The sequence below is a fragment of the Stylophora pistillata genome, chromosome 7 (genome assembly GCF_964205215.1).
Source record: "Stylophora pistillata chromosome 7, jaStyPist1.2, whole genome shotgun sequence".
NCBI classification, from domain to species: Eukaryota; Metazoa; Cnidaria; class Anthozoa; order Scleractinia; family Pocilloporidae; genus Stylophora; species Stylophora pistillata.
In genome coordinates, this window is record NC_142525.1 from 4,508,946 (window position 1) to 4,532,500 (window position 23,555).

The window sequence follows — 23,555 nt, forward strand, 5'->3', positions numbered from 1 at the left end:
TCCTTCAGCCATCACTGCTTACACTATTGCTTTAAAGACTTCCATTACAGACCAAACGGAGTTCCAACCCAAACTGCTAGCATCTCAAACCATTTCCTACATGAAAACGGATGAAATATTCACTAATCTTCTCATACAACATGGAAGAAAAGGCCTCACCAGGAATGACGAGACATGTTCAAGGAGTGAAGAGACATATTCAAGGAGTGAAGACCTTGAAAATTTCGGAAAAGTCAGCGGTACTCCAGTTAAGAACTGTGATGAAATATTTCTTGCCACAAGTAATGATCAGAACGATCCTGACTCTATTCTTGTCGTTGGAAAAGCAGGGATTGGAAAATCTCTGTTTTGCCAAAAGGTGATTCGCGATTGGGCCAACAACAAATTATTCCAAGCAAGAGAAAACACTAAAATCCCAAATTTTAAATTTGCGTATTTGCTTACTTTCCGTCATTTGAATTCGTTTGAAGAAGAGACTGTGACCTTACGAAAAATCTTAAACTTTTCTTCAAAATTAGATGACCTTACATTTGAGTATATTGTAAACCATCCCGAAGAAGTTTTGATTATCCTTGACGGCTATGATGAGTATTCCCAGCAAGATTACATCGCTGGAAACTCGGGGAAAAAATATCAGAATGACGCTAGATGTAAAATGCCGGTGGCCGCATTATGTTCAAAACTCATCAAGGGAGAGATACTGAAAGGTTCTGTCGTAGTTGTAACCTCGCGGCCTGATGAATCGGGTAAGCTGGGAGGAATCCGGTTTAAACGTCGCGTGGAAATTCTGGGGTTTTCTTCACAACAGGTTAAAGAATACATTGAAAAGTACTTCAAGAAAAACGAAAAAATGAAGAACGCTGTGCTTGAACATGTCATGAAGAATGAGAACCTAGTCAGTTTTGCTCATATTCCTATGCTCTGTTTTCTGTTGTGCTTCGAGATGGAGTATACTCTAAACGAAACAAGAAATCCTCGTGACCTTCCTGTCTCAACAACCGACATTTACACAAAACTTATTGATATTTTTGAACTTAAGCACTGCTCTCAGTCAGAATACAGGCAAAAAGAAATTCCTAACAAACTCAAGCCTCCTCCGGTCATCAAAACCACATTAGAGAAATTATCAAAACTAGCGGCAAAACTTCTGCTTGAAAGGAAGCCAACCTTTGATGAAAGCGTAATAGAAGGCGGTTTTGAGTTGGAAGAAGTCAACAAACTCAAAGGTAGTGGTCTTCTTCACTGTGGTCAGCCTTACAGGACTGGTTCGATCAGAACCACGAAACACTTCAGCTTCACACATCTCACTGTCCAAGAATTCTTAGCCGCCCATTGGTTTGTAAAGGAAAATTGTATTCCAGTCGAGAAATGCTCTGAAATGGTTTTCCAATTCATGGCTGGCATTTTGTCCAGTGAGGGAAAAGAGGAACTGATGGAACAGTTGTTGACCAGTAGTCAAGTTTCACGGAATGATACTGGATTTCTCAGAGCAAAGTGTCTGAGTGAGTATCAAGACAAAGAATTCGCTAAAACGTTTATCAGGAACCATCAGCAAGCGTTCAGTAGTTCAGACGGTTTCATGCTTTTTTATAGTTTATCAGATCTAGACAGCATTCCATTATCATTTGTGTTGGACATTATCAGTGAACTAAATAAAGAGGAAGCTGGAGAGGCAGAACACAAATTTTCTGATAAGTTCGTCCCAGTTAAGAAGTTGGAGCTTGTAGATTCCCGCCTAACAATGTCTGGAATGCAACGAGTCTGTAATTCACTGATCAATGAACACTCTCTTGTGTCTGAATTGATTATAGAAGGAGCAATCGGTGATATTGTTGAATCGATTACAGGAGGACCAGTATTAGTAGATACGATCACTGATACCGGTGTTGCCATACTATGTGAAGCTTTACAGCATCCAAGCTGTAAGCTAACCACACTAAATCTGACTGGTAATCAGATCACGGATACCGGTGTTGCCAGTCTATGTGAAGCTTTACAGCATCCAAGCTGTAAGCTAACCACACTAGATCTGACTGGTAATAGGATCACTGATACCTGTGTTGCCAGTCTATGTGAAGCTTTACAGCATCCAAGCTGTAAGCTAACCACACTAAATCTGTTGAGTCATACGATCACTGATACCAGTGTTGCAAGTCTATGTGAAGCTTTACAGCATCCAAGCTGTAAGCTAACCACATTAGAGCTGCGTTATAATTTAATCACTGATACCGGTGTTGCCAGTCTAAGTGAAGCTTCACAGCATCCAAGGTGTAAGCTAACCACACTACATCTGTTGGGTAATGCGATCACTGATAACGGTGTTGCCAGTCTATGTGAAGCTTTACAGCATCCAAGCTGTAAGCTAACCACACTAAATCTGAGGGATAATAAGATCACTGACACTGGTGTTGGCAGTCTATGTGAAGCTTTACAGCATCCAAGCTGTAAGCTAACCACACTAAATGTGAGGCATAATGAGATCACTGATACCGGTGTTGGCAGTCTATGTGAAGCTTTACAGCATCCAAGCTGTAAGCTGACCAGACTATACCTGGGTCTTAATGATATCACTGATACCGGTGTTGCCAGTCTATGTGAAGCTTTACAGCACTCAAGCTGTAAGCTAACCACACTAGATCTGAGTGATAATAAGATCACTGATACCGGTGTTTCCAGTCTATGTGAAGCTTTACAGCATCCAAGCTGTAAGCTAACCACACTAAATCTGAGGGGTAATAAGATCACTGACACCGGTGTTGGCAGTCTATGTGAAGCTTTACACCAACCAAGCTGTAAGCTAACCACACTAAATCTGAGGGATAATGAGATCACTGATACCGGTGTTGGCAGTCTATGTGAAGCTTTAGAGCATCCAAGCTGTAAGCTAACCACACTAAATCTGAGGGATAATAAGATCACTGATACCGGTGTTGCCAGTCTATGTGAAGCCTTGCAGCATCCAAGCTGTAAGCTAACCACACTAAATCTGAGGGAGAATAAGATCACTGATACCGGTGTTGCCAGTCTATGTGAAGCTTTACAGCATCCAAGCTGTAAGCTAACCACACTAAATCAGAGTGGTAATAAGATCACTGATACCGGTGTTGCCAGTCTATGTGAAGCGTTACAGAATCCAAGCTGTACGCTAAGCAGACTAGATATTGTTTAATTTTAGTATTAGTGAGTTTAAAAAAAAAAAAAAACTGTTCAAGCCATAGTGGAGAAATACAGACCAGGTTTTGAACTTATAATTTAGAAATATAGCTATTTAAAGCACTTTCTGTAAAAGTGGGAAGCAGCGTTAAACTAATCTACATCATTAGCTTACAAGAGATCTCGCCATTTTTTTTCAATGATCTTAATTTTAAGGTAAATCTTAAAAAAGGAACAGTTACGAAATGGTTGGAAACAAAATATTTTCAATCATTACTGATCATAGTAGAACTTTATGGTAAAAGGCTGTCGTGAAAGCAGCTTGAAGCCTGAAAACGTTAATAGTTTTTGTGGACTTGATAGTTTATTATTATAGGTACTCAAACTAACTTTTGTAGATCTTTTTTTCTGGGTCAACGAGAGTTACAAAGTACTTGAACTGTTATAGCTCAATGTGAGTGAAATAAAACGATTTTTGTAAATAGAATCGCATTGAATAAAGAATTTGTTGATAGGTTGCTCGCTGGGAATATATTGCTTCCTATACCTTTGGTTTGTGGGTTTAATTTCCTAAACCTTTTTACTCTCAAGATCTGATTGTAAATTCTCCCCTCTAGTTGATACATATTTCCTAGTTAATTAGTTACGTGAATTTGGTGTTAGATTTGTAGTACTAAGTGTTAAATTCTCATTCCCTGATTGCCAGATAATATATGGATATCACAGGGAGAAGTTACATGTCAATCACTTCTGGCATTTTCTGAAAAAAGGCTTGTTTTCTTGCACTTACTCGATTTCGAACTCACTCTTGAGCCATTCTTGAACCGAGCCAATTATTGCAAAGATAGGTTGCGAGATTAAATTTTTTATCGCGTGAACCAAGCCAATTTATCGTACAGGTTTATGCCTTCAGTAGTTTTTCGTTTTTGCATGCACCGTTATATGAAGTAAAACCGAAGGAGAGTGCAGATCACGGTTAAGTTGTTGAAGTGAGCGCTAACAGGAAGTTTTAATTATTTAATACAAAAATCGCTCTCTAGGCCATGGTGACACAGACTTCAGATTCCACGTTGCCCTGTATATGCTACGTAATAGATTGCAGATTACGTCAAAATGTGGAAAGGAAAAAAAGTTAGCACACGAGGCTCAGTCGAGTGTGTCACTAGCGGATGTGAGAACCGCGTTCCAAAGGCATTTTCCCTTAGTTCCCACCTCAAGCTCCACCCCTCCACCTAATTAAGTTAGTGACGAGCTTTTGTTCGGCTTAGATAACAATCAAGTATGCGGCATGGTCCTGGTCGATTATCGAAAGGCTTTCGACATGGTGGACCATAAGCTATTGTTGCGCAAGTTGGAGCTGTACGGTATAGTCACCCGGGAGCTTGCCTGGTGTCACTCTTATTTGTTGGATCGGAAGCAAATTGTCCGTGTAAATGGGAGTGAGTCAAGCGAAGCTTTGATGTTGCATGGAGTCCCTCAGGGCAGTATTTTAGATCCTTTATTTTTCATTTTGTTTATTAACGATTTGCCCTTGTATAAAAGTGCTCAGTTGGACCTTGACGCAAACGATATGGCTGTCATCGCTTTTTCGGATGTGAAAAACTTAGCCAACTTAAGTTCCTCAATAAATAAGTCTGTCTCTGAAATTCAATTTTGGGCTTCAGCAAATAGGTTCCCCTTAAATGAAGACAAGACTAAAGTACTCACGATCACTGGGAAAAGATATGTGGCTGACATAAATGGAAGTGACATAGTTGTTACTGTAAACGGAAAACAGCTCAATAATGTGGATTGTGCTACCTTATTAGGAGTAGAAATTGACAGTAAATTGTCATTTAATGAACATATTGAGAAAGTATGTAAAAAGATGGCCTCTAGAATCGCAATACTGCGTAACATTCTAGCCTGTTTCCCTCTTAAACAGCGACTTCAGTATTATAATAGCATTATTCGCCCTGTTATGTCTTACGCCAACGTGGTTTGGGCAAATTGCGACAAAGAGTCGGTTTATTGGGTCTTAAGATTGCAAAAACGTGCGGCAGGAGTTATTTCTTATGCCGATCGCACGACACCATCAGTTGCTTTGTTTAACAAGCTAGGTTGGATTCCGTTTTATGAGCAACATAAGATAGATAAATGCATAGGAATGTATAAGCGAATTAATGGGCGTTTGCCGAATTATCTTAATGAACACCTAATTTTGAATAATAAGCGGCACTCCCGCAACACTAGATATTCAAGCATTAATGCTGTTTGTACTAAATACAAAAGAGAATCAGAGAGAGGACGCTCTTTCGCTGTTTCGGCTACAAGACTGTGGAATAGTATACCTCTTGAAATTAGGAAACTAGATTCTATAGCATGTTTTAAAAAGAACATGTTTGCCAAGATTTTTGAGGAACAGCAATGTTTGCATCATTTTACTATTTAATAATATCTTCTTAATTGAATCTTGTCTCATTTGAAATGCTTATTTTAAATGTTTACATATTTTAGCTTACATATTTATCTGATTATATAGTTGTGTAATTTGTGAGGGCCACAAGTTTATTAGCCTCTGGCTATTAAGTGCTACCCTCTTTAAATAAAGGCTTTCATTCATTCATTCATTCATTCATTCATTCATTCACCCCCAACTTAGGGAAAGGCCCTGGGAACGAGGTTGACTTATGTGACTGTAAATAATGGCTTAAGAGTGGCCTAATGCAATTATTCTCACTTTAAATTCATTCCCGATTGATCCTGTGCGTGTTTTCTTTTCTTGTCCGCACGTTCTTTTCCTTTCTTGTTTTTCCATGGGACATTAAACCCTCAGGTCAGTATTTTAGGAAAAGCCGTCAGTGATTAGGAAAAAAAGAAATTCTTCAAAACTGAATAAAACAAGAAAGAGGGGCAAAATGTGAAGGCGAGCTATGACTGTTGTCAGTATTTATGTGAGAGGCTTAACATAAGACAGAATACGTTTTTATTATTTTCTTTTCTGGCGGCGTGTGGTGGGGGAGAGGGGGTATTTCTGTCAGGTAACGCTTGCCTGTTCAAGCGTCTGTGCAACTGAAACACGGATCAACTTCAAACTACCTGTCCACCTCATTTTCAGGTGTCGGGAGGCTTTGAAGAACGAGGCATAACACAATAGACGCTATTCTTATTCAATGACATGTAAATGAGTGGTCGGGTATTCTGCAGTCTAGCCCAAAATACAAAGAAAAGTAAAAGAACGGTTTGTTTCAGTGATGGGTTCTCTGCAGTCGTTTAGGAGATTCACCATCCACTGGATTTTGCAGGAGTATTTCCGTTCATTTCCAAAGAGAAAACGTCAGAGAAATAACCTTAACCGTCCACTGTGGTAGAAGAGTTTAAAATGAAATCGCATAAACAAGATGAGCAACGTATCAAGCTTAAATCAGCCTCTAATTAAATCATGTGGTCACCTTTATTATGGTGTAACTGCAATCACAACTTCGTCAGCGGAGAGAGGAAAGAGAGATTATAAAAAAGCTTAAAGTGAAACGCTCGAGACAGCGCTTTCTTTATTTTTCAATCTTAATTTTTCGTTCCCGCGCCCGAAATGTCATGTTTAGAAACTCTTAACACTGGCCAATTTGCATTATTGAATCAGTTGATAAAAGCAAATTTCTTTAAAATTGCCCTCTTTTTTCATTGTCACGGTTGAATTGTCCACAAACAACTTGCTCAGTGTACCTTAAACTCATGTTATCCTCCAGGTCTGACATGTGCGCACGTGAATCTGTGCCATGCGTGAAAACCCTTAATATTTGCCTTTAATCAAGTCACGTGACAGAGGATTGGGTAGAATGCATTTCTTTTATCATAAATTGTTTTCAGTCTTCTTCTTGTTGATCATTTTTGAAATTTTGATAACTCACAGTTAGAGACTAATTTGACACGAAGATCTACTGTCACCAACATTGTCACCGCGGTGCACGCTAAAACATTTGAATTTTTTTGTTTTATTTTGTTTTATTTTGTTTTTTTTTTATCCCAGCCACATCCTTCCAATGCACCGTGCTGGGATCTCCACTTATCTCCGAGGTACAATTATTGGACAGTACAAGCTTCACGACAAACGCTCACAAGAATTTATGCATCATACCACTCTAAGATTTACAGAGCCAGTCTTCATTTTGAAATCGATTTAGATGATTATTATTCAAGTGTCACGCACACTGATAGAGTCAGAGATTTGGTCCGCGTGAGTTCCTCGCATGATAGCGTGCCACTTAAAATAAGCTGGAGACGCAATGCTTTGTTTCTTTCTCTGGATCACTACGCGGAAACTAAGCGGGTTTCTTGGAGTATTACTAACTTCTTCATCAAGCCTTCGGTTTCATCTCTGAGGAAAGGAGCAACTTGAAGTAGGACTTTCGTCTAACTATCAGCAAGACTGATTAATCACTGTGTCAGTCAAAATGTAAATCGTCGAGTTAAGATTTGTTTTATCAGAACATGAGCTTCCTAATGTTGTAGAATTCAGTGGTTTACGAGTTCCGCATCAGTACGGAACGACTAAATTTGAGATAGGTAAGTGCTATTTTGACGCTTCTTTACCTTCGCTTTTTGGGCGGAACTGTTTTCGTTTCTCTTCTCTATTGCGAAATGTGGCGATAATTGCTCACTGGAGCCAAACAACATATTATAAACAATTAATTTAAGCGTTGATGCACAAAGAACCAAACACCGCGAATGTCAATAATTGTGTAACTGTAGAGCGTTCCTTGAGAAAACAATGTTTCGAATCGCCTAAAGGATCACCGAGGCGGTTATTAACGCAGTTGAATAGACAACGCTGTGACTAATACTTTTGAGATGACGCAAAGAAGAGAAATTGGACGATAATTTCATCTCAATTATCTCAATTCCTTTTTTATGGACTGGAACAACTAAAGAGTTTTTCCATTCAACAGGGAGTTCACCAGTTACGAGAGATAAATTAAAAAGATGACAAATAGACGGGGCTAGTTCCAAAGCACATTCTTTAAGTTTGTTGGTTTAATTACCTCAACCATTTTACTCTCAAGATCTGATTGTAAATTCTCTCCTCTAGGTGTTACGCATTTCCTTGTTAATTAGTTACGAGAAGTTAATGTTAGATGCGCACTACCAGGTGTTAGATTCTTATTACCAGTTTGCTGGATAATGTATGAATAGAATGGGGAGAAGCTACGTGTTAATCACTTCTGGCAATATCAAGTAGGCGATTGGGATTAAATTGAGGTAAGGCCATTACGAGCTGAGAAGAGCGCCTAACGTCAAAGCTCCTGACATGTATTTAAAATGGAAATTTTGTACTTGCTCGATTCCGAACTTACTGTGGACGATAGATTACGAGTATATCTTTTCAGTGGGGGAACTCAGCCAATTTAGTACACAATACAAGATCTTAGGCATTTAAAAGTTTGTTTCTGTTTTGTATACACCGTTGTTTGACGGAGTGTTTCTGGAGAGTTGTTGTTTTGTGAGTAGTGACTTGTTTTAAGAAAATCAGACGCCCAGCATTGTATTTAAACTACATATCCCCATATCCCTGACAATAAATGAAAGCCACTGTTTCCCGCTCCTTTTTTTTTTTTTTTTTTTTTTTTACACGCCTGGCTTTTTGTTCGTTCCCAGTGACTTAGTACCTGACATATGCAAATACAAATTTAACCCATAGTTTATTTCTCCAAGGGACACGTTGAGACCACCTCACCCCTCCCTTTCATCCTGCTCATGTATGGTTCCTCTTGTCTCTTAACCCTTTAACTCCCAAGATCTGATGGTTAATTCTCCCCTCCAGCTGATATACATTTCCCTGTCAATTAGTTAGAATTTGGTGTTACCAGGAATGCTGCTTTCAGAGAGGTCCGCATTACCCATTCAAAATACTCGTACATGTGCTGATTAAAACGCTCATAACTTTTGAAAAGTCGAAAACGATCAGAGGTTTTGCATATGTTTACCTATACAGGTCTAAACTTAACAGCTGTGTCGAATAGAATTGTCAATCAGGTCCCAAATCCCAAAACTTAACGTCTAAATCAAGGTTATTTACGGCCATCGGCCGATGGCGATTTATAGGGATCAAGATATGCTAAAATTCGCCTATTCAAATATATTGAGAGGGAAATTCTAACTTTCTTGGCAAACTAGACAGGTTTTTTAGCAATCTGATTCAAATTTCGTGGCTTAACTACGTGAATCAAATGTCTTACAATGTTACAAAGGATGCCTGTTTTTCAATTTTTGAGACGTTGCGACGGCCCCTACAGATTGGGAAATAATTAGTGCCCCTAATGCAGTCAGAAGTTTATTTCGAATCAAAACATATCTAGTTTTAATTAGCTCTGTCCTAAGTTAAGTCTTTCAGGTGACAGCTAGAGTTTCATTCAAAATTATTTTTGGCGCGAAATTGACCGGGTGGAAATAAGAGAGACAGTCCCTTAAATGGTTAACCATCTTGCAAAAGCGAATGGATTATTTTACCTGAAACAGTCAGCTTCATGGCCAAACAATCGATGACAACAATAGGAAGTGAAATTAATCAGTCAGGGAGATCTTTAGTTTGCAAAATCTCAAAACCGGCAATATGTAGGAGAGCTTCGAATTGCTAACGAAGAGAAACAATTTTTTGTGACCTCTCTGCGCCTTCTAACAAAGGAATTATGAAAGGAGATATCGGGGGACTATAGATGAATTAATGCCGATTTAATGCCAATGACAACGGGGAAGGGGGGGTGTGGGGGAAAGAGGAACTTATGAATATTACAGAGCTGACAAAAACACAGAGTGAGTCTCAGTAGCCTGATGGTTAGTACACTAGATCCCGGGTATAGAGGTCTTGGTTCTAAACCTAGCCGTGTCAATATGTTTGTGTTTTTGTGCAAGACATGACACTTTACTCTCACAATTGTTGTTCAGTTGTGTTTTATTTTTACCTGTTAATTTGTTAGTTAACGTGTTTCTACGTTTCATTAGTTGTCACCCGAGCGGCGATGTGTACCAGCGGTTCATGTTTATATCGTTGCGTAATGTTACGTAAATTATGTCTAGTTATTTCATGGGGTTTGTGTAGAAATGTAGTCCTGTGGATCAATGTTTATGTCTTCTCTATAAGAAGCAGTGTCCTGTTTTTTTTTTTTAAATGCCTGTAAAGTTATCCACTGTAAGGTAAATATTTTTCTTTATAGAAAGTTATTTGTAAGTTTTCGTTCGAGTACATTTTTCCATGGGGCACAGACAAATTTAATTCTGGAACAATCCAAATCTTCTCATCTCCCCGATTACTCCACCCCACCCCACCCCTCAGGGAATAAATAATGACCGGTCCCTTAGCAACCAAGCCACTGCAGTACAACATACTTAGACACCACAATATGCGATACAAACCTATATTGTTGTAGACTGTTGGATTAATCATTATGATAATAATGATTATATCGACAGGTCAACCATCAGCAACACTATATCACAATTTTTTATATCTTGGTATTCAATGTAATGTTTGTAGTTTTACTGAAACTGTTTTTTTTTTTTTTTTTTTTTTTCTGTTCCACACACTTATCTCAAAACTTTACATCCCAACATCAGCATTACTATCTTTTATATATTTCCTATGGTATTGACGAGAATAATTTAGTTTAAAATGCAATCATTTCCATAATTCTCATAAGCAGTGATACCTTGGTGAATAAATTAGATGTTAGTCATTCTCGCGTGTTTAAGCGTTAAAGAATGTGCGCACCAGTGTCGAATCAAAATTGGAGACAGTATATAAGGTAGCTTTTATAACATTAAGCCGCGATTGTTCAAATAATGGTAAAGTTATTGAAGGAAGCGTTGATAACATAAGGTTTAATCATTCAATGGATACATAAATCTCTCTCCAGATCACGGTGTACATTGAGACTTTTTAGCTCGATATTTTTGTTTGCGTGTTGTATGTGTCAACATGGGTAAAAATATTGATTTGTTGGAGTCTAGAACTGTGATTCTGATTGCATGGAGAACCCGATGGCCGCCAAGAAGCTAGGTTGATGATTACAACTTGTATCAGGAGAGTTTTTGTTAGCTGCAAATTAAACGACGAATTTCGAAACGGCATCCATCTCCTTTGACAGACGGTAAAGAAAATCAAACAATTGCACCGGATCGATCTTCTGGAAACTTCCTTGGTTATCTAAACTACCTATTCTTTTTTCCACTAAACAACCGAGCATTTGCCTCAAGACACGTCACCAAATACTTTCACTTCTTAAATGGCTAAAAGTCATGATACAAATATGTAAGGTATTGTCCTAGGGCATAATATGAAGCATCCGTTAGTTACTCATAAATTCTGCTCATATCACCTGCGCTCGTTTTCTTATTCATTAATGTGTCACTTTTAGTTCGCTTTCAACCTAAGAACTCACCTTTGTCATTTACCCACCCTTCTCCCCCCTCCCCCCTCCCACGGGTGCATCAGAGGGGATAATGGCGACGGCCTTACTTCCCCTTGAAGCGACTTCGCTTGTTCTGGCAAACAATAAAGATAATTTTGTATATGTATGTATGATTGTTGTTTCTCAGTGCTCAGGATTACATAATATGTTTTTGACATGTCATGATAAGTGTCTAGTATCGCGCGAAGTGTGTCTTTTTTTTTTTTTTTTTTTTTTTTGGGGGGGGGGGTGTTGTTTTTAATTTTTTTTTACAGTTTAGGATGTCACAGGCTTAGTACAAATCTGCCAGTCTCTCTTTCAAATTTGCTGACAGTAACTGGTAACCAGTCTGGCTGCTGAGTGTAAGGAAATGGCGGATGTTAAAGTTGGCTACGGTTGATCTCTACTTTGAAAGACTTATTTGACGTTCGTGAGCGGACGATTCTTGCAAAGGTAAAGTCACTCATGCACCATACACTTTCTGCTTGATTCCTGTAATTACTAGTGTAGAAAATGTATCTTAAGAGCCAAACTGTAAGCCTCGTGTGTTGTAGTCCCTTTGTGCTTCGGTCAGCACATCCTGGACATGTTGGTATTTTCGAATCATCTTTTTAATGGAGCCCATAAATATACTTGATATCTCTATATTCAGCAGCAATTGAGTTGGTTCACTAGTTCGTCATCACCGTGTGAATTTTACTGCATTTTTTACTACTAGCTACCACTATAGACGTGCTTGTTGAAGACATCTTCCAACTACGTTTTTACATTCGGTAGTGTTGATTTGATTGACCGATTTTCTTATCGATTAAAAGAAAAATAAAAACACCTGATGCGGCCAGGGCGCGAATCTGCAGACTCGAAAGGAGCAGGTATAGCCATAGCACCAGGTATGCAGAGTATACAAGAAGGAGAATTTTTGTATTGAGATAAATTTAAACATGTACCCATTCTATTAATTTCCTACCTGTAACCGCTTCGGTTAAAGCTGAATTTTACCACTTCTGAGAGAAGCTGGAAAATATTTTTTGGTTTGATAAATGCCTCCGTGATTAGTTCCTTTTTAGATAGGAAATTATATTTAGCGTTTCAGTTCTGGATAAGACCTTGTGTAATCGAGGTCATTTCTAAATAAATGACAAGTTAGACCGTAATCCTCAATAAAGTAGTCAAAACCTGCAAACATTGGTAAGCAACAACATATTTTGTGATTATGTTAACTTGTAGTTGGGATTCAAAGCAAAATCTATCACTAGTTTTCTACTTTTCTTGGCTCCTTTAATTGCCACATGCTCGTTGCCGAAACTGATATTACCGGTATTCTTAAAACTATGTTCACAGAACACTGAGGTAATTGTTTCGAGTAATGATTTCAGTTGACCACTTCGATATAAGAGGACCTCAAAGAATAGGAAAGGAATAAAGAAAGAAAAGATCCTACATTGGTTTGGTGTTTATCACAGTATACGCGTGTATCAATCCAGGAATTAAGTGCAAACCCTAACTTGAAAAGAAACATGTACACTACCCTATTCCAGCTGACAATTAACCAGTGCATAAACTCTGCTCTAACCAAGTCCTCCTTTTCTCCCAAGTTTAGCACTGACAAGAGCTTTCTTCTTAACCTTTTAAATTTTACATCACACTCCAGTAGCCAAAGGCAGGCATAGACTGCTAATAATTGTTTGCATTTTGTGTTGTTGCCTACTACATATATTAATTACAAGCATTTTTTTATAATAGAGATGTTTTCATGGCTTCTGCTACTCTGTTAAATTGTTCTACCAAAGAAACCACCAATTATGCTCGGCTATGTCACCTTTTCGTACATGTTGGATCTTGTGTTCTGAGGGAGATCTTTGACAGGATATATCCACCAGAAAACCTTCACATAATTCTTGCTCATCCTCGGAACCATGCAAAATTACAAACGCTAAGAAAGAAGAGAGTCCTGAGTACTTCCCAGTGGCACAAACTGTATCCTCCAATCAAATCTTCAGTCTCCTCAGGGAACTTTGACACATTTGTATTGCTACTTCTCCTGAGGAATATCTTTGGTGTAACTCTCCCTACTCCAGGCCATGATGTCTTTCCTCCATCAACAGACACCACTCCAGCAGCTGACATCACTCGCATCAAGATCCTTAGAGACAGAGTTTACAGCCATGTTACCAGTGGTTCAGTTGATGATCCAACTTTCAGTTCCTACTGGAACCAGATCAAAGACACCTTTTTGGATATTGCAGGGCCTCCCTATCAGGATGCTATCAACAATGTTAAACTTGAGGATATGGATGCCAATCTTGAGGAAGACTACGGAGAGCTTCTAAGAGAGTGGTTGAACTGGATGAAGACTGTATTGCAGGCAAATTACATGAAGATGAAACTGTTAAAAAGGCCAGGAAGGAAGGGGACATGGAGGATCTTATTGACATTTAAGAGCAAAATTCAGGAATGGAAGGTGTGTGTGTAATTTTTTTGTTGATACCAATTGTTAGACTTACTCTCTAGTGTGTGTGTAATTTTTTTTGTTGATACCAACTGTTAAACCTACTCTTTAGTGTCTCTAGTGTCTTTGTCATATGGCTCATCAAAGGCAAAGGCTACTCTGGAGACTTAAAGATTTTTCCCTTTCGATTTAACCTTCACATGTAGGTGCTTGAAAGTGACCATCAATATCATCTACATGAAATGACTCCTCACAATATCCCTGAATCAAATAATCAGGTCAGGAGAGGAAAGGAAATGATCACCAACTGAAGAACTCCTGATTGTTAAAGAAATTCTCATCATTAGCACCTTAGGAAATTTAGGGAGAACAGTGTAGAGAATTTGCATGCTGATATTAGGGTGACATGGGTTTTAAATTTAAAAGTAAACATGAAATTGTGACATTATGTTAAGTGACTGACAGGTGTTTTGAAATTTGGAAGAGTAACCTAATGTGTTTCAAAACTTGACTGCAAACATGTGAAAAGCTGAATTTTACATGTTAGTGCATTTTTAGTCAAATCTTTAAGTGACTATGTTATTCTTTGGATTCTCAAAGCATGGTAAAAGGTTCAGTTTTTTGTCTTTCCTTTTATAATTGGAGTTAAAAATGGTATCAGGGTTTTTGGAGCATTAAACTCTTCACTGAAGTAGTAGAATTTTAACTTAACTTTTTATTTGCCCTTTAACTCCCGTAAGTGACCAGGAAAGATTTTATCCTTACAATAGCAATACAATGTCAAGCAGACAAGTGATGAGATTAAAAAAATCTATCAATTAGGGGATTGTTAATTGATCCAATCCAAATTCTCCAAACATGCATCATAAGAACTGTATAGCAGACAGTAAGGAGAACTGCTAAGAAGATCTTGAGAGTGAAAAGGTTTGGTCAAATCTGACAATTAGGTCTTTAGTGTTGTTGCTGGAAACATTTGTCATATTACATGGATATGATTTTAAACAAGTCCTTCACCAACAATGTTTGGATGTATTTGCACTTGTGATCAAATTTATTATCAGTATGTACAATGATTTTGTTTAAAACTGCATTTTTCTTTTACAGAGACAGAAGTTAAGTGTGCTGAAAATGGATCAGCAGAGAAAGCCAAGGTCAGCTCACCAGAGCTCAGTATTGAAATTCCAAAGATGATTGTGTGATCTTCCAAGAACCTCTTCAGCTTGGATCAATGTTGAACTCCCTGTTGATATTCTGTTATTAACAGTGGAGGACTGTGAGTTCTTGAGCTGTTTTGCCTACCTGAAGAAACCCTTTAAGAGTTACCACAACAGTATTGGCTATGTGTACTTTGGCTGCATGGGTGTTGATCATGGAAAGAAAATGAAAATTGCCCTAATGAGGTGCTCCAAAGGTCCTGATGTTCCTGGGGGCTCTGTGTCTGTGTCAAAAGATGCCATCTTACTCTTGAGACCCAAGGCTATTATTTCTGTTGGTGCCTGCAATGGTTTGAACAGCAGAGAGGTCAAGTTAGGAGATGTGGTTGTTTCAGCAAAGGTGATAACAGCAGAACACAAAACTCCCCCCAGCAGAGATATTGGTAACTTGATCAAACATGTGGCTGATGGGTGGAAGATACCTTTACAAAATGCTGATGAATATAATGCCAAAGTGCACTGTGAGGGAGTGTTTCTGAGTATCTCAGAGGCAAACAAGGACATGATTGGCCAACATCCTGAAGCAATTGCAGTTGAAATGGAAGATGGAGGTGAGAATCATGTTAACTATGATGATTTATGAGTCAAAGATACAGTATTTGCACATGTAGCAAGTGTTTTTAGAAAGGCTGTGCTAGAATTGTCCCAGCTTGCTCAAGAAACTTTGCAGGAATTGTATATACAAATTTGATTTTGTTTTAGGCTAGGGTTTGGCAGGAAGATGTTTTTGTCAGGGTGAAGGTGACAAGTTAATTAATTTAAAATTGGTTTTGCCCCTTTAGGATGTCATGGATTGTCAAAGTTGTGTCTTCTAAAAATGTAGAAAGTATCTTGCTGAATTGTTTGAGGCCTGGGGAGTAGAATCACAGTCCATATTAACCCTTTAACTCCCCAGACTGACCAAGACAGAATTTCTCTTTCCAATATCAATATGATATCAAGCAGGCAAGTAATAAGAATAGAACAAATATCAAGAAAGGGATTATTAGTGGATCCAAAACCCAATTCTCCCAACCAACATTATAGGATAATTAGATCTAGGGAGTGAAAGAGTTCACTCTAATTGATAACATTTTGTCTCTTTGAGGAATGTAAACTGAAAACTAATTTTGCAGTCTTGGTGTACAAGTTTTCTTGTAAACTTTGGTTGTACATGTAGGGAATTACACTAACCTCTTTCTGTGATGTGGATGTTTACCAGAAGCTAGAGTGTGAATCTGTGTGAACCTCAATTGAACAATAATTATCACAAGGATGCAAAGAAATAAGCTTATAATGGTTAAGAGACATGTCAGTGTTAAGAGACATTCATGAATGTTTTTTTTTTTTTCAAGAGTGTTTGGAGCAGCCCATGATTTTAAGACAGAATGGGTGGTAGTTAAAGCCATCAAAGACTTTGCAAAGGAAAGGCAGTCTTCAAGTGAGAAATGGAAACAAATTGCCTGTGTGATGGCAGCATCTGTTGTGGCCAACATTTTGATTGATCCAGTTATATTCCAAGATTGGCCTCACTTTAATGGAGGTATGACTTTCTGTTTCAGTGTTCTTTCCTAACAGGGATACACTGTAAGTCTGATTTTGATCAAAGCTTCGATAGTTTAGCGTTCATTTCCCTTATTCTCATCATCGTAATGAATGACTCAGCAGTATTACTGTACGGAGAAATTAGATGCTGATCACTCTTAGGAATTCAATGGTTAGGTGTTTGGGAGAAACCTGTGGTCACATTCATTTGAGGGATGGGATGTAACAATGTATAACAGTTCATTCCATGAGCCAGGAGAAAACACAGCCAAAATAATTTTATGGAAACTTGAAGGCTTGAAAAGGTTTGACATATGTTCCTGGGCAAATTTACAACACATCAAATTGTTTGAACCCTTTTACTCCCAAGATCTTATTAGAAACTCTCCCCACTGTCTGCAATACAATGGTTTGTATGTACCTTTGGAGAAATTGGTGTGGGATCAACTTAAAATCCCCTGATTGATATTTTTCTGTTTTCTCATTACCTGTCTGCTTGATATTGTATTGATATTGTAAGGGTGATTTTCCACTGGCTGAGTGGAATGAAATAAGTGGAAAATGTTTTTCTCACACACCGCTGGGGCCTGGGGATGGGTTAAGGTCATGTGATGTGTAAGGCGGTCAGTTGTTTTCACAGACTATCCAAATTTGCATCATTTTACTCTCAAACTTCAATTCCAACTTTTTACTTCTTACGACTGAAAACTGCTGAAGACCATATTGTGCACCAAATGTTATAATTTGATATTCTAGCATATTTAACAAAAACAATTTTCCAACTTTTTATCATCTCATGGTGAAGTGAATACCTACAGAATGTTCCTAGACTTCTTTATTACCTCTAGGTCACATTATTGGTCTCCCCCAAAGTTCTCCTCTCCTCTAGTCTCTTTCACATGCATATTTCCTCCTCTGCTGACCATACCTCTGATCACTGTGTTTACCACTCCTTCATCACCCCTCTAGCAAACAATTTCCACTGCCTACTTCTTCCCTGGCAATTTAGACCTATGATCTGCATGCTCAGCACCCGAAAGGAAGTGTCTACCATATATAGAAAGTATCAGCCTTTACCATATATATATCCCCCCCCCCCCCCCCGGTCATCCATGCCCATCATATATAGTGTCCCCTTTATCCCCTGTGCTCCTCCTTGGCAATCCATGCCTATGATCTATGATCTCCTCGTGCAGCACCACACAAATATTGTGCAGTAAATAGTTTTTTCCCAGCATGATGTCCATGCCCACCATATATACATACCAAGTGTCCCCTGTAAAGGTCCTTCTTAGCAACCCATACCACGTCGACAATTTTGTCGCCGATCGTAGACTCTCTCATGAAGTAAGGTAAAGTTAAAGCTTAAAAACTGGTTTTAAATTATTCGAATTAAAAACTCTTTTCTACTTCAGCGGCCTTCTTAATCTCCGAAGTCACTGCCAAATTGGAACGCTGTTTTAATTACAAATTGGTGTTTTAAAGGTTTAACGAATCCAATACCAAAAGTTCTCGGATTGGCAACGAATTGGTAAAAGAAATTTGCAGGTCTGAGATATCCTATGCTTGACGAAATCTCCTCGAGGTCTATTTTGATTAAAGTGAATCCTTCTCACCGCAAACAGTTTTCCTTGCTTTCATTTTAGAAATTCAGAGTTATGAAAATAGGGTATTTTGAAATTGTCGGAAATATCTATTTTTGAAATTAGTCACCGGGGGTCTTAAGTGCGATGGAGTTTGAGAAATGCAGATTTTTCTATCTTTCTTGGCTGTGAGTGACTTAATTGTACTGGTCAAGCGTTCGGAATGAGATGTCACGCAACTATTAATTGTACCGGTCAAGCGTTCGGAATGAGACGTCACGCAACCCTTGTCAAGCTCTTCCGACAACACTCCACTCCCCTCTCAAGGATAATTTTTTCTTGAAATCCAGTGTTGATGTTACAAACATTATGAAGCGATGGGGGAGGGAGAGAATTTAACCCTTAAACCTTCAAAACCTGATATGAGAATTCTTCCATGGTGCCCCATCAAATATTGGCAGTAATTATGTATTAGTGTGGCACAATAGGCAGTAATGTTGCAATTTGATTGGCCAATTTGCCATTGCCCATAAGGGTACAGATAACACATCACACAACTTGTCATCCACTGACCCCAACCTCGCTTGCCATTTCACTCTGCCATTGACCACTTTCAAAAATGGCTGCCGGATTAATATTCTTTTGTTTAAAATTAAATTAGCCTTTCTGGCCTTGCTCGAGATAATGTATTCTTTTGAATTTTGTACTGGAATAATTTATGAAAGTGGTCTATTACAATTGCCCTGTTAAATACTATTTTGCTCCATGTTACTAGTGAGTCAATGTGTGGAACAATTAGCTAGTTGTCCAATTTGCTTATTAATTTCTTTGTTTGCTTGATATCAATGTTAATTTACTGACTGCATGTATTTGCATTGTTCATCAACAGAGACAACACTGGATTACAAAACCAAGATTGCTATTGTGGCAACAGTGGCATCAATGGTGGCATTACTTGCAGGTGGCACTCTGTCCATGTTTTACTGCAAGAGGAAAAATTTTAGGGGCTGTCACAAGGCTTCACTCATTCAAGACAGGGACAATAACAGATTGTGAACTCAAGGATGAAACCTGCGGTGTTGAGATCACTGTATTTAAGGTCATGAACTGTAATTGGAAATTCAGTCTTTAAATTTGACTGTTCACTTTTTATTTGAAACAATTTTTTTTTGTGGATGCCCAGTAGCATGCCTTGGTTGTTTAAAAGGCTGTTAACATTGATCCTGGATTAAAAGTTTCATTTTTCCTTGATTTTTCTCAAAGCTAAGTGTTAGGGCTCGTGATTTGAGGGGTTTCATACCTTGGCAAAAGACAAAACTGGAAGAGAAGACTATAAACAATTAAGCCTTTACTTCCCAAGAACTGGTAACTAATTCTCCCCTCTAGCTGCTACACATTTCCTTGTAAATGAGTAGCGAGAATTTGGTTTAAGATCAAGAAAACCACTTCTACTTGATAAGTTTGAGTATTCTCATTTCCTGTTTGCAGGATTATGTATGGATATTATAGGGAGAAGTTACAGGTTAATCACTTCTGTGAGTTAGTGTTTAAAACCTCGCTTAGCTTAATCATGTTTTGAACAATGCAGCCTGGGTCTCTCTCTTCTTTTTTTAATTTTAAACTTGGAATAATTAATTCATTTAACTATCTTTGAAAAAGATGGACATTAATTTTGGACACTATTTATATTTTTCCAGTTTGTTCATTGGCTAATTTAAATATTCTGCTCTGATAGGTCATTGAAAATATTAAATTATTTGCAAAATTAAATATGTGGTAGTGATAGTGAAAATTATCAAGGGTATTTCAGAGTTCTCCTCTTCTGTTGGTAACTGGGTAAAATTTTGTACCTCCCTGACTTATTGCCTGAAATATCTTAGAACTCTTGATAATATTTATAATATCACAGTGACTGTAATTGAATACATTGCACCAATGAGAGCCAATCAGATGACAAGGATTGCCAGCAATTTCAAAATGGATGTAATGAAATGTGAAAAAGCATCATTGCTTTTAATTACTGGTTTGAAAATTTCTTTTAACAATCTTGCTTAAAATTAACATGAACTCTGTTTTTGTGATGTAATTGGTTTACTATCAGCTTCGTTTACGAGAAGTTCTGCAGAGCAGGATGCAGTACCAGCTCATTTTGAGCATTACATTTGTATTATTATTAGTTAAAATTGTGTGCCGCTGAGTTCAGTTTAGTTTAGTGCGTAAAGATATCGTATCGTAAGGGTGTTTCTTATCTAAGGTGTCTGTAACAGTGGGAATTAAATCTCTAAAGCAACGATTAAATATGACTCTGAGTAAAAATGGGTTAGCTTGCGATAGTGCCCTACTCTATCTTTTTGTCTCTTGTGAGAGGAGAGGAGTTTTTCACTTTTCTCATTATGTAAAAGAACAAAACTTTTCAATGGAAACAAAGAAAGTGTAGTTTCAATCCATAAAGTCATGCCAGTAAAAGACAGTGAAACAGCCTCATTAGAGCCACCATAGATGTTTGTAAACTATCCTGCCTTTAAAATAATAATTTGTACACTGTTCTACCAACAAATAGCATCACCTTTATTGCTCTTATGGGAAATGGCACGTGCAGATGCCCCCAAAAGAGTTAACTTGATGAAATGAATAATTTTCAGGAGAGAAATGTTCTATCACATTTTCAGAGTTTGGGACTACCTCTCGACATATTTGCAATTTTTTAGAGATCTTGTGCTTCAAGAAAGCGTTTGAAAATGACATTATCCTTCATCTTCAGATTAAAATTGACTTCAATTAAAAATGGTTGATGACCACCTACTGGTATCTTCTTTGTGATGCATCAAGCTACATTTCTTACTTCATTTAGTCAGAGAAAAAATTAAAGCACATCAAATCTGAAATGACTTCATTTCAACCTTTTAATATTAGAAGAAAGAACAGCAAAGTCAAGAATATAGTTTTGACATTAATGATAAAAAAGTGAATACTAGTCAACAGCAAGGGGTAACGGCTAATGGCAAATGATAAAATACATGGGAAAGACAAGATTTGTAGGAAAAGAGAAAATGTTCTTGTAGGTGACAGAAAGGGGCCAGTTGCCATTATTTTAGGTCAGCCATCATTTTTCCCTTTCACATAAATTATTTGCAAAAGTATGTCTGATTTCTTGCAGATTTTGAAAAGTCTGTCTGTCTTCAAGGTTAATCTCACTATAATTTTCAGTTTTTATGTTCACTTGGATTTTCTTTCAAATAAATTGGCTAGTTGAATAGTATTAGAATCACCTAAAATTGGTGCACCTTGCCCCTTTGATTGGAATTAAAAAAAAAAGAAGGTTGAATATCCTGTTATTCTTAGACTAGTGGTGTTAGAAAAAAAAATACTTGGAACAATAGATAGGAAACATGAAACTTTTTCTAACTCTTGAGAAATAGAGACTTCATTTGCTGTTTACAACACAATACTTGTCTAGTCAAAAAAAAAAAAAAAAAAAGAAAAAAAAAAAAAAGAACTGATGTTAACATTCCCACAAAGGATTTCTAACCAGAGCCAGGTGTAAGTGAAATGTTCATACCTAAAAAGAATAGTAACCAGGGAAAATGGTGGTAACAATGAAAAAAGAAACAATCTGGTAATTAATATCAGCTATGGCTCTTGCCTCCCTAATACCTATTCCTCATCCCTTTTCTTTATGGTCATAGTGTGCAGAAAGTCTTACAAATATCTGCCATATGACATTATTAATAGCAACTGACTGTAGAATTTGAAAAAAATATTAATTGATAATGCAAAATTTTTCATGCAAATATTACCTAATTAAGTACCACACTGTGGTAACACAACTCAATGAAATGCAATTTTCAATTTGTAGCACTAACTATGAAATACAGATGTTATCCTAGCTACATTGTAGTTTTGGTAAATACGAAAGGATAAATTCTGAGATGCTTGAAAGAAGAGCAAAACGACAAATTGCAAAAGAAAATTTCTGAAAAAACAAAAAGTTGTCAAAACCCACCTTAGATTTGGTGGTAAATACACCAAGATATATGCTATATAGTTGGCCTCTTGATACCAAATTGTGTGCTAGCACAAAAAAAATGCAACTCACTTAATCAGAAAGCTGAAAAACAATAGCAGAACTACAGTCAACTCTCTTCTAAAAGGATATCCTCAAGAATTGGAAAAAAGGTCCAAAAGCAGAACTGTCTGCTTATGTGAATTACTCCCAAAGGAGGACACTCAGAAAAAATAGGTTGGATGTCATTTGAGGGGAGGAGTGTTGGGTCAGACTCTTATTGTTGTCAAACTAATGGACAGCTTCCTTTCTTGCTGAAAAACGGAGATTTGACAAAACTGATCTCCACTGTTCTGTTGCTCTGTCAAAGGTCATATTTTTGTTGATTTGCAAATTCAAGACAAATTTCATTGCCAATTATTATGCATGGTCTTGGGGTGTCTGCTTACGAGAGGGTGTAAACAAAAGAAAAAACTAACTTTTACTTTAAATGTGTCCACGTCCACTTCTCACATAATGTCTGCCTATGCGAATGTGTAAATACAGAGTTTGACCCAGAGAAAGAAACTGAAATTGTGAAAAAAAGGGGTGTTGGTAAGTAGAATTGTATGCTTACAAGGGTATCCATTAGTTGAGAGTTGACTGCTTTTAGTAGAGAACTATTAACTGTAAATGAGGTGCTTGACACCGCCAAGTAAAAAATCTGTAACTTAAAACAGTTGAAAAATGACAATAACCTTATCGTCGTATTAGAACAAAGGTGTGTCTATGGTTGACTGAAAAAATAGTACAATATTTCTATCCGAGTGTAAACATATGTAAATATTTCACCCAAAGGGCTGGTTACTTTCATAAGGTCTAACCCAAACCATGGTTTACACAAGCAGTGGGCCTCAGGGATTCTCTGTAAGAGGATTGATTTAATTAATAAAAATTTACTTCCGCTATTAGCTTTCAGCCATCTTGACATTGCTGACAAAAATAAGTGTTCAGAAAAAGGTTTGGCTAAACTGAAGATGGCTTAGAATGCAGTTTTGTTAAAAGAAAAAAGCTAGACTTTGTTTAAATAACCAACCCAAAGGGTTTTATACAGATTTCTGATATATTAAGGACCATAAATTGTAAGAGTGAAAATATTATAACAAACTTAAAGTTAAATTATTAACTATAATTTAATTTAACAAACAAAAAAAATCAACTCAGTTGTTA

General features: G+C 37.5%; 3 protein-coding genes across 6 annotated transcripts in view; 2 read left to right on the plus strand and 1 right to left on the minus strand.

Moving 5' to 3' along the window:
• The window catches only part of LOC111346639 (uncharacterized), a 327,471-nt gene extending 323,799 nt beyond the window's left edge, over positions 1-3,672 (plus strand). For both annotated transcript variants that reach the window (XM_088726992.1, XM_088726993.1), the window contains one exon: positions 9-3,672. In XM_088726992.1, coding sequence (XP_088583118.1) covers positions 9-3,169 — 3,161 coding nt within the window. In that variant the 3' untranslated portion in view covers positions 3,170-3,672. The remainder of the gene's footprint in view (positions 1-8) is intronic.
• Positions 3,673-11,628: 7,956 nt separating this feature from the next.
• Positions 11,629-19,371, plus strand: LOC148726286 (E3 ubiquitin-protein ligase DZIP3-like). 3 transcript variants are annotated; one of them, XM_088727081.1, is made up of 6 exons: positions 11,629-12,026; positions 12,292-12,463; positions 13,317-14,034; positions 15,127-15,787; positions 16,571-16,758; positions 19,233-19,371. In XM_088727081.1, the coding sequence occupies exons 3-4, from the start codon at positions 13,327-13,329 to the stop codon at positions 15,211-15,213; spliced, it is 795 nt and encodes a 264-aa protein (XP_088583207.1). In that variant the 5' UTR covers positions 11,629-12,026; positions 12,292-12,463; positions 13,317-13,326; the 3' UTR covers positions 15,214-15,787; positions 16,571-16,758; positions 19,233-19,371. The 3 variants fall into 3 exon arrangements, with proteins under 3 accessions (XP_088583207.1, XP_088583206.1, XP_088583208.1); XM_088727080.1 differs by lacking the exon at positions 12,292-12,463 and having other exon boundaries at positions 11,637-12,026; XM_088727082.1 differs by lacking the exons at positions 12,292-12,463; positions 13,317-14,034 and having other exon boundaries at positions 11,806-12,026.
• A 1,852-nt stretch (positions 19,372-21,223) lies between these two features.
• Positions 21,224-23,555, minus strand: part of LOC111336447 (AMMECR1-like protein) — a 10,023-nt gene continuing 7,691 nt past the window's right edge. The window contains exon 5 of the mRNA XM_022942559.2: positions 21,224-23,555. This exon is cut by the window's right edge and continues 530 nt beyond it. The gene's annotated coding sequence lies outside the window, so the exon portion shown is untranslated.

What these genes read in the sequence shown, in the direction of transcription:
- LOC148726286 (XM_088727081.1), top strand. Translation starts at nt 13,327, where the DNA reads ATGGCTTCTGCTACTCTGTTAAATTGTTCTACCAAAGAAACCACCAAT. An exon ending in GCAAAATTCAGGAATGGAAG is followed by an intron (nt 14,035 to 15,126) that starts GTGTGTGTGTAA and finishes TTTCTTTTACAG; the next exon opens with AGACAGAAGTTAAGTGTGCT.